Genomic DNA, 13,382 nt, shown 5'->3' with positions numbered 1-13,382 from the left:
GAGTGCTGCCGCTCCCCCAGCACTCCTAGTTCCAGCACCTTTCGTCTTAAAGCACTTTTTTTTTTACTTTGAGATCTCATGTTTATTCTGGTCTGCGTTAGTCTGTATTAACAGATTCCTAAATCATGCTGTAATTTCAATATGTGTCCTTCTACAGGTTGTTAAGTGTGCTGTGCTGTGATCTAGATACACTTCTACTTTTAGAGTCTCAATATAAAGTATCACAAGTGCTTCTAAATGCCCAGAAGGAGAACATCATAGAAACTTCTGAAGGACCTGGGTAAGAAATGATCAATATAAATATGATGTTATTTTAGACTCAGTCCAGCAAGTACTTACACATTTGAATAGCTTTATTCATATAAATACTCCTATTGAAATAAACTAGACTCCTAACATATATAAAATTATTTAAATGCATGCTTGCAAGATTGAGGCCTTAATCTTTAATAATAAAAAAATGCAAAATTAACAAACTGAAAAAAAAGGGAAATATTTTGTCTTTAGTCTCTTTAATATACAGTAATCCTAAAGGCTACTTGTAATAATAGTAGGCACAACATTTTCAGATGTAAATGTGATGGTCGAGTTGTGTTATTAAAGGACCCTTATAAAGGTCTGATGTACAAATAAATATACCTTGAATTTTCCTCTTTGTAACCTCAGCTCTCTCTCTTCCTCTTATGACTTCTAATTGCTAATTACAAAAGTAAAATTATCTTGTGTAAATAGACCACGTTCTCCTTAAAGAGGCCTGCAGTGCAGCTCCACACAGCATAGCGTGAAATTAGAAGTCAGTTTGTTCTTTAGCTCTCTCAGTATGTTGCACATTAAGAACTTGTCACAGTGTTTACAAACGTGATCGGTATAGAGCTGAGACTCTAATAGTACAGCCTAGATCCTCAACTGGTGTATATTGCTGATTTATACCAAGTGAGGATTGGGCCCATTATCTTTCTAAATAATGGCTACACACTGTTCTTATAGCAGACTCTGTATATGAAAAGTGAAAGTGCTTTTCCTTTCTAAAACAAATTTACTTTGGGTTAGATTGTGACTTTAGGCACAGTCTTGAGCAAGGAGTGACATGTAAGCTCTGAATCACTATGCCCTCCACACTTTTCTTTGCTCCTGGAGTAGTAATTTGCTTCTGGCCTATGTCAGCAGCAAATTTTAAACCCCCTAGTTGGGCTCAGGTGCTCTAGCCACTGAATTAGCAGGTGTAACTAAGGGTCCCCCAAATTCTCCATCCCAACCCACCCACTTCTCATCTGCCTCAGGTGGGAAGTAGGCATGCAGAGCCTACTTATTGCTACATACCCAAGACCCCAGGTTCCTTTAGCCATCTTAGGGATGTGAGAGTTGTTTTTACTGCCCTACTAGTAGCTGAAAGCCCATGCTGTGGCACGGGTGTAATTCGTGAAGTCAGAATGACTTTGCTACTCAGGTTTATGGTTTTATGGTAAGTATGTCTGAGGGCTGGGGAATGTGTGTTGGCTGGTAGTTTTCTGCTGATTTTTGTGGGTGGTGAAAGAGAATTGTTGCACTGCAGGGTGGGGTGTACAGTGCAGTTCTATGTGTGTTTGGTGTTATCCTGTGTGCTGGTTGTGTTGATTTGTCTCTGGAGGGCTGTGCTGGGAGATTTGTGTTGATGTGTATGAGTTGCAAATGAGGGGTGTATACTGTCATGAGGGGTTATGTGTGTTTGGGGTTATAGTGAATGCTGGTTTTGTTGTGTGGGTGGGTGCTTTACGTGTGGCAGTTGGGACAAGTAATCCACCATCTGTGCAATCTCCCACATACAGCCAATGAAATTGTTGCATGCAAATTAGCTTTAAGGTGTTGATTTATTGAGTTACCTCTGATATCACAATGATCTGGGACTCTTGGCAAGGAATAGATACATACCTTTCTGTCACGTAAGTATAATTCATAAAGTCAAAATGGCTGAGAACTTTAAAAAAAAAAAGACATGAACTGCAGAGCCCAGCGATGATTGAACCTTAGGATATTCTGAACAAAAAGAGCTCTCAACCATGCTTGTAGCTGATGCTTCAGTCTGACTCAACAGACATTCTAGGCTTAGAGTGATGATCCTGGAATCTTATTATGTAGATTTTTCCTTACACAAGTATGTAGTCCTAGTTACAATCTAGCTCTATAATCATAGTGAGTCCCTAGAATTATTAGCATCCTTGCATATTTTCTAAGAGCAGCACTCAATGGTAAATCAAGTTTGTTTTGTTTTTTCAGAAATTTTATAATTGATGGTCTATCGGTAGAGAGAAACCATGTTCTTGTTAGGATAAATCTTACAGGAGGACCAGTGGAACGGATTTTGCCTCAAAGAGTACTAAATAAGGTTAGAGGGAAAAGTTTAACAATTGTTCTTGTGCTGGTTCTAGGTCTTAAGTATTCCTGCTGCTAATTCACAATATAAATATTATTTAGTATCAAAAGACAACTGTCTGCACATCAAGAGTGTTAACGTTTTCCATTGCAGGAAAAGAGATTTGCTTAGCAAAGATGTTATTTCTAGTGTCAGTGGGCTACTAAGTGCTCAGGTAATATCTTTTTTTTTTTTATTAAAAATCTGTTTCTCTAACTGTGGGAGTGATTTTTTTAAATTCTTTAATAGATTTCTATCTGTAACATCTTCCTTTTATCAGATGTTTTTTTACCTATGGGCATAGTTTGGGAGGGACATGGGGGGTGCGTTCCCCCCGAAACTGCAAGCCTTGGGCAGGTACGTAATTTGCCCCCCATGCGAGGCCCCGTTGGCCAAGCTGGAACTGCCATGTCAAATATATGCCTATGATTTTACCCTGCTTGCTTTTCATCTGCACTACCAAATACTTGTATCTCTCATCGGTATTCTCACAGTGCAGTATTTGTTAAGCAGGTTCTTTTGTTAAGTGCTATGGTTTTCTACTGACTGTCACTCATAAGGAGAAGATGGAAATTACTGTCAGCACAGAAAAGACAACTAGATCAATATATAAAATTGGAAATACAGTATTTCTTTTGAAAGCTATAATTTTCCTTTCAATGAAAAAATATTAAATTCAAAATTGTTAACAGTAGTTACCAGAGCAAGTTGGTTAAACCTTCTGGCTCATATACGTACTGGATTTTGTATTACTTTTTCTTTTAATTATAGAAAATTATACAATTAAATTGTAGTGTCAATAATTCTGACAAATCTGTTGGAGATTAATTATACAATAAGCAAACTTTACCTGTGGACGAGTTGGGTAAACTGCTATTAATTTACCTCCTAATATCACTTTGTTCTGGTTCTTTTTTCTAGGGCACTGATCCATATCCCTGGCCAATGTTTTCATCCTACCCCTTGCCAAGGTGCTATCTTTCGGAAGCTCCTAGGAAAGCTGATTTTAGACAAGGTACTAAATATATTAATAGTTCAGATGCCAAACAAACATCTTATGTCAGTTTATTTTCATTCTTTTCTCAGAATGAAATTTTATAAATAACCTGGGATTTATATTTTTGGAACCATTTGTGGCCAAATGGGTTAATTTTTTTTTAGTTGTGTTGCTCTGCTTAGTAATCCATTTCTTGTGCGAATGTCAAGATTACCCTTTTGGCTAATCTCATGTGGGAGACACATGAGACATAAACATATCATCTTGTCTGGCAGCTGGAGTAAAACAATATGCTTAAGCTATAGGATTTCTTGTGTACTGTTTTTTTTATTTAGGTCTCTGTTTTCAGAGCTTGGTAGTGTGTGAAATAGACAGTGTTTATAACAGTTGTTTCTTGCATTGAGAATCAGTGTGGAATATATGCAAAGTGAGTAGTCTGTTGTAGATTCATCTAGACAAAGTATATACAGAAACCATTTTAAGGTTTTATATTGAGCACACAGTACACTAGAACTTGGTGAATGAAAAAGTGACGCATCAAAGAGTGGGGGTCAGCTTATAAATGGGTCTACACCAAAATTTGATGATTTTAAACTCTATGAAATTATTGAATTGAATATCTAATACATTGTCATTTTGTTTACCTGGAGCATCTGCAAGCATGGAGTCCCTCAGTTCCCTGTGGCCGCTGTTCACCGTTCCCAGCCAATGGGAGCTGTGGGAACTGATGCGCCACTTCCCGCAGCTCCCATTGGCTGGGAACGGTGAGACGCTCCAGGTAAACAAAACATCCTGACCCATCAGCGGCTTACCCTGACAGGCCGGGAGCCAAAGTTTGCCGACCCATTTATTGATGTCAATACTGCAGCCTTTTAAAGTTGCAAAGGCTTTGTTTAGTGGACTAGATTGGTTTGAAAGGAATACTAAAAGAGCAGTGCTGCAGATCTGCATAACATTTGACCCATGCATTTTACAAAATGCTATGCCTTACAAGCCAATCAGAAAAATACAATGAATGATAGTACTATAGCACCGCTACTGTGTAATTTGATCTCTTCATGCGTTTCTACCAGTGGACCTCATAGGTCTTGAGCCAATGTGAAAATATAACATGCAGAATCGATGGAATCGCTAATAAAATTGAAATAGCCTGTTATCCCCACAGACATGCCAATCTACAGGGCTGCTTTGAAATAAACAAAGAACAATAATAATTTGACAGTGATAAAGAAGGTGACATTCCTATATAAAGTCCTACAAAATCTATAACTACAATAATAATAATCTATTTTCATACTAGTATTTAAAATGAACAACGGTGAAATCAAAAGAAAAAGGTCTGCTTATCACGCAGCATTCAAATTTAAAGTTGTTGAATATGCCGAAGCAAACAACAATTGTGCTGCTGCTGCTGCTCGTGAATTCTGTATCAATGAGAAGCAAATAAGAGAATGTCGAAAAAATAAAACAACACTAAAAGACATGCCAAGGAGGAAGAAAAAATGTCCAACGAGGTGCACTTCGTTTCCTGAGCTGGAGAAAGATCTCAGTAATTGGGTTGTTGAATGTCAACAAAATGGGTACATTGTCACTAGCACTGGAATTCGTCTGCGTGCTCTGCAAATGTCGAAAGATGACAAATACGAGTCAGTAAAGCCATCAGTGTTTGTCGTATCAGCAGGTTGGTGTACTTGCTTCATGAACCGTCATAGTCTCTGTCTTCTTCAGTGAACAAAGATAGAGCAAAAGCTGCTGAGAGATCTGGAAGAAAAAATCGAATCTTTCCAAAGGTTTATTATAAAATATCGAAAGGAATATGCATTTGAACTGTCACAAATAGGAAATATGGATGAAACACCGATTACATTCGATCTTCCGAGCAACAGAACAGTAACTGGTGTTGGTGAAAAAACAGTTTTAATTAAAACCATTGGCCACGAAAAAATCCATTTTCCGGTGGTTTTATCGTGTTTGGCAAATGGATCAAAGCTCCCTCCTGTTGTTGTTTTTAAAAGAAAAACCTTGCCTAAAAACATGAAATTTCCTGCTGGTGCACACGAAAAGGGGTGGATGGATGAAAGTCGGACTATTGAATGGCTGGAAAAAGTGTGGAATAAGAGACCAGGAGCACTTTTCAAGAAACCTGCTATGATCATTTGAGACCTGTTCAGGGCACACAAGACGGATGAGGTGAAAAATGTGGCCAAAAATATGAAAACTGCTTTGGCTGTAATACCTGGAGGCTTAACTTCAGTTCTACAGCCGCTTGATGTCTGCCTGAACAAACCCTTTAAAGACAGGCTACGCAAAATGTGATCTGAATGGATGTGCTCAGGCATGGTGAAGTTGACAAAAGGCGGGAATCTTATAAAGCCCGAAATCAGTCTGGTTGCCCAGTGGATCAAGGACGTGTGGGTGTCCATTCCCTCTAAAATGATAAGAAAAATCATTTAGGAAATGCTGTATCAGCAATGCACTTGACGGATCAGAAGTTGATGCCATATTTGATGATGACACAACAGAGGCTGATGATGAGAAGGAATGTGAGTCTGAAGATGAAACTGCCGACATCTCCGGTGACAGTGCAGGTGCAGCTGTGACTGAAGCTGAGTTTAATGAACTATTTGGTGAATCAGAGACTGATTCAGACTTTGAAGGATTTTAAGACTTTTTAAAGTCTCATATTGTTCTAAGTTACTTGTTTTAAATATCGATTTACTGGGTTTAAATATTGACTGTAATTTTGAAGGTGAATACATATTTGTTCAGTTATTATTATGACAACAACAGGTTTTTCTTTAGATTGCATTAAAATAATTCTAGCAAAACTTTTGAGTGTTTCGTGTGACGCCAGCTTTTAAAATATAGTAGGGGTTGGCAAACTTTGGCTCCCAGCCCATCAGGGTAAGCCGCTGGTGGGTTGGGACGTTTTGTTTACATGGAGCATCTGCAGGCACAGAGCCCCCTCAGCTCTGAGTGGCCACGGTTTGCCATTCGCAGCCAATGGGAGCTGTGGGAAAAGGCGCCATTTCCTGAAGCTCTCATTTGGCTGGGAACAGCAAACCGCGGCCACTGAGAGCTGAGGGGCTCTGTGCCTGTGAACTCTCCAGATAAACGAAACGTCCCGACCTGCCAGCAGCTTACTCTGATGGGCCAGGAGCCAAAGTTTGCCAACCTCTGAAATATAGGGTCAGCTTATGAAAGGGTCATACAGTTTTTACTATTTTTACCTATCCATCTTGAGGGGTCGGCTTATAAACGAACAGTCTAATGAACGATATATATACGGTAATTTCTCATGTGGAATTTGCCTGTTCGTTTGTCTGTGAGCAGATCTCAACATACTCCGATGTATTCATGATGAGAAATTATTTGTAAATTTATTCAGCAAATAATTCTTTCTCTCTTGGTCATTCATAAATATTCAAATTGTGAATACTCAGAAATTAGACTAAGCAAAATAATTGCACAACTCACATGGTATAGGTTTCTTCCCTTGATTTTATGGCTTATGATACATAACTAACACTGATGGGAATTCTAATATATAAAAGTGTAGAATTCCTTTCGGCTAAAATGGGAAGAGGTGGCCATGGATACTGCTTTCTTCATTTCCTGACCTGAGATTTTGTTATAGCAGAAGTTGGCTTTTGGAAACCATAGTCTGCAGCTGTGCAACCCCCACCCCTCTTCATTCCTCCCCAATCTAGGAAATGTAGGAGTTGATAAGAATCTCAATTTTGTATTTTTAAGATCGATTCTAGCACCACCCCCTTTTTTATTATGTTCGCTTTGAAAACACAAACTGATGTAAGCCAGTTTCTAAGCTTGAAACAAAAATAGGTTATATTTATGGAGTGGGTGTTGGAAATGGCAAACATCTGTTTTGCAAGGCTTCTCAAATGTTATGGCAGACTTTAGACAGGGTCGTCTTCTCTCCAGCCCATGAGCTGGTGGACAAAGATTACTATGATAGCAGATCCACTTCTCCCCTTTCTCTAGCTTGAGGTCAAATGGAAGAGTCCTTGATGAGCACAAATTAGAACTGACCAGCAAATATTTTGGGCCCAATCTGGATTTTAAGAAGAGTAGGAACTTTGTCTCTGTAAATACTGTGACGGGTTCTGCCTCCAGGGGTGCCTCCTGGAACTGGGATACCACTGAGCCCACCTAACCCGCCAGCCTAGGCTCCATTTACACTGCTCTGCTGTGCAGCCTGCCAAGCCCTCCCCCAGGCATCACGCTACACTTTACCAGCTCACAAAAGGTAGGGGCACACCAAGCTGCAGCTACACACACACAGACTGAAATCAGCTTTGCATGGGAAGGCTCAGCTAAGGTACCTCCCAGTTCCTAAGGCACACACTCCCCTCTGGAGTGTAAACCCAAAATTATACCGTCTTGTGCTGCACAGAGAACTGTACAGAGTAAGCTTACGAAATTTGCCCCCTCCATCAATGTGGAGAGGAATATACACAGCTTTCTGCCCCAAGTTATGATTTCCACAGGCTGATTTTAGACAAAATAAAGCAAGTTTATTACCTACAAAAGATAGATTTTAAGTGATTATAAGGCAGTGGTGCGCAATCTGCAGCCCATCAGGGTAATCCGCTGGTGGACCTCGAGACAGTGTTTACATTGACCGTCCTCACCTGCAGCTCCCAGTGGCGGCGGTTTGGCCTGATTCAGCAAGAAGCGGGCCTCCTGCTGTGAAGTCCAACTCTGGTGTGGGAGAATTACCCCATAGACCACAAGGTGGGGTCTTGTTGAGAAGCTAGAAAACACTCTCATAACCATGAATTTTCCTCTAAATCCACTTCAAAGAAATTGGACTCATCTGTAAAAAAGCCCACCAAAAAGCCCACATACTACGTTCTGGATGCATGACCAGAAAGCACAAGCCCATGTTCTGTCAGTACTGTTATCCCCAGCTCCTCCCAAACCCCAGGATCCGTCAGCACCAACGGATTCCAATCACTGCCAACTTCAGATACCACCCTTCTTGCCGGCTCCAATGGTCTGGACAAGCAGAACCCCTCTCACATTGGCCACCCTGCAAGACATTTTGCTCTTCCGAATCCAGAATCCCCTTCTCCACTGGGGCCCTCCATTTCCAGAGGGATAATATAAACTCTGAGAGAACTGACTGCTGGAAGAAGCTGATCACCTGGCCAATACACAGAATACACCTTCCCTTCAGCAGCACCAATGGTATTGCCACTGGAACCAGAATCAGTCTTCTCCTCATTGGGAGATTCTGATCCATCCAATGAAACATTCTTCCCTTACCCTACATGTCCTCTACTACCAAAAAGACCTGCACTGGTTTGAGACCAACCTCCGCCTCATCTATCTCGGAGCTGCTGGTACCTCGTGCCATAGGCTCCCCCCGCGACCACCTATCGACCCCTCCAACTGGCCATATTGGAGGCCTTGGGAAGAGTTGATCCAAATATGCCTCCTACAGAGTTGATCCAAATATGCCAGGGAGTCACTTCTTGTCTCCTCTCCCACAAAGGGAATGCTCAGATCTGTCCCCAGGCCTGACGGAGGAGGAACATAAAGCTCCAGATCCAGCGGTTTGGCCAGAACCTGCAAGACTGGCATTGTTATCCCCAGACAAAGTGGTGACTTCTTCATCCCCACCTCACCCCCAAGCACTTCAGGAAGTTCCAGGACCTTCTCTGCAGAGTTGTTGGAGAGCTTTAGATTCCTTTTAATGAGATCCAAGACTCCCAGCACAAACTCATGGGCATCCTGCATGCTCCCGGACCCAACAGAATAGCTCTCCCCATTAATGAAGCCATTCTGGAACCGCTAGGACAGTTTGGCACACACACACCCCACACACACACCTGTGCTTCTAGCCCCAAAGGGGCAGAGAAATGTTATTACCTGTCAGCCAAGAGTGCAAAATTTTTGTTTTCTCACCTCGCTTGCAGTTCAGTGATGGTCTGTGCCACTTCTCTCTCCACCCCTTTGGAGAAGAGGAAGAAGCCTGGACCAGTGTCTCCTTTTCGCTGTCCCCTTTGGCAAGAACCTCAAGGGCAGATAGTCCCTTTTTCCCCACTGGAAGAAACAGAGCAGTGGCTCCTGTTCTTCTTTTGTTGGAGAAGCCTGTGGTGCATCAGGAACTCCTGTTAGTGCTTTGGCCTGAAGCCTATAATACAGGGAGCACTGCTGACCATTCTTGTCATGCACATGCACATTCCAAGGATGGCATTGTTATGAGTTGCAGACAGCAGCCTGATGCTGTTTACTTGTTAAAATAAATATGTTTTGCATGGGTGCAAGACAGTGAAAGTTCTAGGATGAGGAGTGCAGTGATATTTTATTTATGTATGTACTTAATAAATAAATAAATAAATAGAATAAGTTTAATGGAACTCCATTGGGGTCACTGAATCTCAGCTGTCAACTCTCAGGTCTGAGTTTATAAATCCTTTGAATGGGTGGTACACATTAAGTGAATTTCTAGTTCATAACTCTCTTCTTAAGGACAAGCTTGTGCCTTCTGGGAGTAAAAACACCAAAAAATGGAAAATAGATTCCTTTTTAAAATAACAGTTTTCAGAATGATTCAAATGGGTTATTATTTCTGTGATTCATCCACTTATATGAAATTTGTCTGCCATACTCACTGAGCTCATTCATTACTTAGCATAGCAAGCCCTGTATCACATAAGACGCATTTTAGATGTCAAGGTTCTTGACATCCAGTAACTATTGATAACGGTAATAATACTGTAGTTACTCGTGTATCACCACTTTCCCCCCTTGCATAGGTGCTCACAACCATTTTAAAGAAATTGTGACTAATAATTTTGTAAAACAAATATAAGAAAACTAGATAAACTATTTTAAAAGCCAAACAATTTGATGATATTTTAAAGGAATGTGGGGATTCAAAATTATTTAAAGCTGAAAGTGCCTGGAAAAGTAAAGTTATGAGATACCATTCTACAGTGCAGAATAAGCTAAGATGGATGGATGTCCAGGGGAGCAAGTTCTGCATTTTGTTGTTGGTACAGAAAAACCAAATCATCTGCAAAGCTATTGTGGGTAGTGTCAGAATGTAGATACCTGTCAGATTCACAGAGGAGGTTCCCAAACATAGTTAGGTTTCTCCCCTGTTGTAAGAGTTTATAGACCACTAAAGACAATTTAAAGTCACTCTGTCACTTTATAGACAGCCATCAAAGAATGCAGGATGTGCGTAATGTTATCACAGCTACTCAGCAGGTGTACATTTGAACTCAGTATTTACTGCAAGGTGAAAACGCTGATGGAAGACCTACTAAAAGGGAATTACAATATTCAAGCCTTGTCACCCTGAACTCATTTGTAGCTGTTGTGAAGCTGTTAAAAGATAAATACATGTACATTCTGTGAAAAGTGAAAACATTTTCATGCCATCTTGGACCTGTAGCTTTGCATGGAAAGATTATAGTCAAAAACCAATTTCCAGTGTGACTTCAGAACATATCCTTTCAATAAATGGGGAATATAAAGGAAGAGAACCCTTTCTCTTAATGATGAGCCCTTCATGGCAACCAGACATCTTTGTTCACTGGATTGAAAATGAGATTCTTGTGATGCAGGCAGAAATATCACCCATCTCTATTAAAACTTTCCAAGAAGTTCCTCTGTTCTGGCAGGTGGTAGGCATTTGTCCATGTGGTTTCTCTTTTGTTAGGAAAGGATATGTGGAAAATAAAATCATACGATGTGATTTATTTGCATGAATTATCACAGCTCAGAGCTGGAGACCTACAGGCTGAAGCACTGGCCAATAATAGAGTGTGTGTCTCTTTTGTTAGTGTGAATTTGAAACATAATGTATGATGAAACTTCAAATGACTTAGGAAGGTCATTATTTGCATGAGGAAATAAATGATGTAAATTCCACCTGTTTACACTGTAGCAAGATACCCTGTTACTTTTCTTTTACCTTAAGCGTTCAATTATATTTCAGTAATATAATTTGGAGTAGAACTGCTAAGGGGTAAGTGGTTAGTGCCCTTCAAAGAATGATACGCACAGTCCTCTTGTTGTTTAGGGGCAATATCATATTAAAAATAAGTGAGATTTCTTTACCTGTGGTATTAACAATACCATAGGTTATTCAAAGCAAAATTATATTAATGAAATTAGCTTATCATGATTTATGCTTTTAATTTGCATTTTGCATTTCTTGTCACACGCAAAATTACATTTAATAGATGTATTGTTGTCTAATCTTCAAGAGCAGTGTGTTTTGATGATAAAGATCAGGGGGTCTCAAACTTTCTTGAGTGTAAATAGTTTCTCCATGAGGAGGTTATCTCTTTGAAACTTCTTTTCTATTTAGAATTGCGTGGACCACCTCCTCTCTCAACTTTTCTGTTTTTCCATTGTGAGTACACAATATCCTCATGTTGTTTACAGTAATATTTGCTCCTCTATTGCTTGAAAGACCGCACTGGCACTTTCTCCTCACTAGCTAAGGAACTGTGCAAGGTGGGAGCTTAGGCCTCAAGTATAGTTCAGGACCTGAGCAAGACTGGAAATCCAGCCATACAGAGTTCATGAAGTTCCTAGAGCAGCAATCCCACAGCTCAGGACCCTCCATGTACACTGACCTCATCAGCCCCTGCTCCCAAAGCTTCCTTCTTTTTTTGCCTCCCAAAACCTAGAATCCCTACAACAGACCTCTTCAGACCCTGTTCCCAACTGTTTCTCCGCTCAACCTTTTACCCATACACCTCCTCAGCCCTTGTTCCCTGAGCTTTACTCTCCCTCTATCTAGAGCTTTTCCTTCATCTTTTGGGGTGGGGAGCACCTACTGCTCCAAGGACTTGCCCTTCATGGATTCTGCTTCCCTCCTCTACCCATCCTTTAATACTCCTCAATCCTATAATCAAGCTGTCCTGCTCCTTTCCTCCCTCACTCCAGTTACCAGCTACATCTGTCTTCCTGGTGCCCTGCTCAAAATGCTGGACACAATTGTTTTTCTCACCTGCATTTCTCTTCAAAGACCTGGTCTTCCTTCCCTGCTTTCATCCTTTGTCCACCATTTTAAGAACACTGATAAAGATAATTAAATGATGACCCAGATGACACTGAGAGAAAAACCTTGTATAAAGTCTTTAGTTAAAAAATACAGCCTTAATAGGATTTGTATTCAGTAGCTTGTGAATTATAAATTGGACACTTTGCCCATTAGGCTTCTTATTTTGGTTATTATCCATGTGAATTTGCAGGTTTTAAATTGATCACAGTGAGAATTTGCTATTGTCCCTTGAATGCAATAGAAACTCATTCAGATTTTCACAATAAAAGCAATCAGATATAAAGGCTTGTGACATTTATGTTCCCCAGTTCATGCCAAGACACTTTAGACACAAAAGCTATCTGAGTAATAGTAGAGTTTGGAGGAGAATTAGAAAGTAGTTTCTTTTATGGAGAGAGATTAATTTAACTTTAGGAGAGCTACAGTGTTCTGGTTCAGACCAGTTTCAGACAAACTGTACATATACAAATGCACTGCAGGAAATTAAGTACTAACCCACTTAACCAATAGAGCAAATCATAGATGCATTATGTAATTGGAGTTCTAACTGACTGATCATACCCTTAGGGCAGTATACTCTTGCCTAGCAACTTCTGAAACTTAACTATTTTCTCACAAGTTCTGTTGGAGGTAACGATTGCAATTCAAAAGTTAAATCAAGATACATTGGTTTATTCAGAATCAACTGAAATATATTTTACATTCTAAGTTGGAAGAAATGACCTTCTCTATTTAACTACAAACTGTTAAGAAAAACCTGGGTGAAAGAAAAGAGGTCGTGATAATCCTTGAAATTCTATCTATAAAATAAACGCCATCCATGTGCCAAAATGAGACTGTTTTCACAGTACATAATGTAGATATTAAAACATGATTGTGTGTGTCTCTTGGCTCCTAGAGGTTAGCTCCCAATTGGTGGAGCCTGAATATGCCTCTGAGCTATG

The 13,382-nt window shown here is 40.2% G+C and overlaps 1 protein-coding gene across 13 annotated transcripts in view; it reads left to right on the top strand.

Moving 5' to 3' along the window:
• The window catches only part of TBC1D32 (TBC1 domain family member 32), a 180,188-nt gene that overhangs the window by 91,801 nt on the left and 75,005 nt on the right, over positions 1-13,382 (top strand). For 12 of the 13 annotated variants that reach the window (XR_012158036.1, XM_073337176.1, XM_073337184.1 and 9 more), the window contains 3 exons: positions 158-280; positions 2,236-2,362; positions 3,311-3,404. Coding sequence is in view for 12 of the 13 variants with exons in the window: in XM_073337176.1 (XP_073193277.1) it covers positions 158-280; positions 2,236-2,362; positions 3,311-3,404 (344 nt within the window). In the remaining variant the exon portion in view is untranslated. The remainder of the gene's footprint in view (positions 1-157; positions 281-2,235; positions 2,363-3,310; positions 3,405-13,382) is intronic. The other variant, XM_073337180.1, reaches the window with a different exon arrangement.

This window comes from Lepidochelys kempii, chromosome 3, assembly GCF_965140265.1.
Source record: "Lepidochelys kempii isolate rLepKem1 chromosome 3, rLepKem1.hap2, whole genome shotgun sequence".
Taxonomy (NCBI): Eukaryota; Metazoa; Chordata; order Testudines; family Cheloniidae; genus Lepidochelys; species Lepidochelys kempii.
Note: the sequence above shows the minus strand (reverse complement) of the source record. Positions and strands in the feature narration are given on the sequence as shown.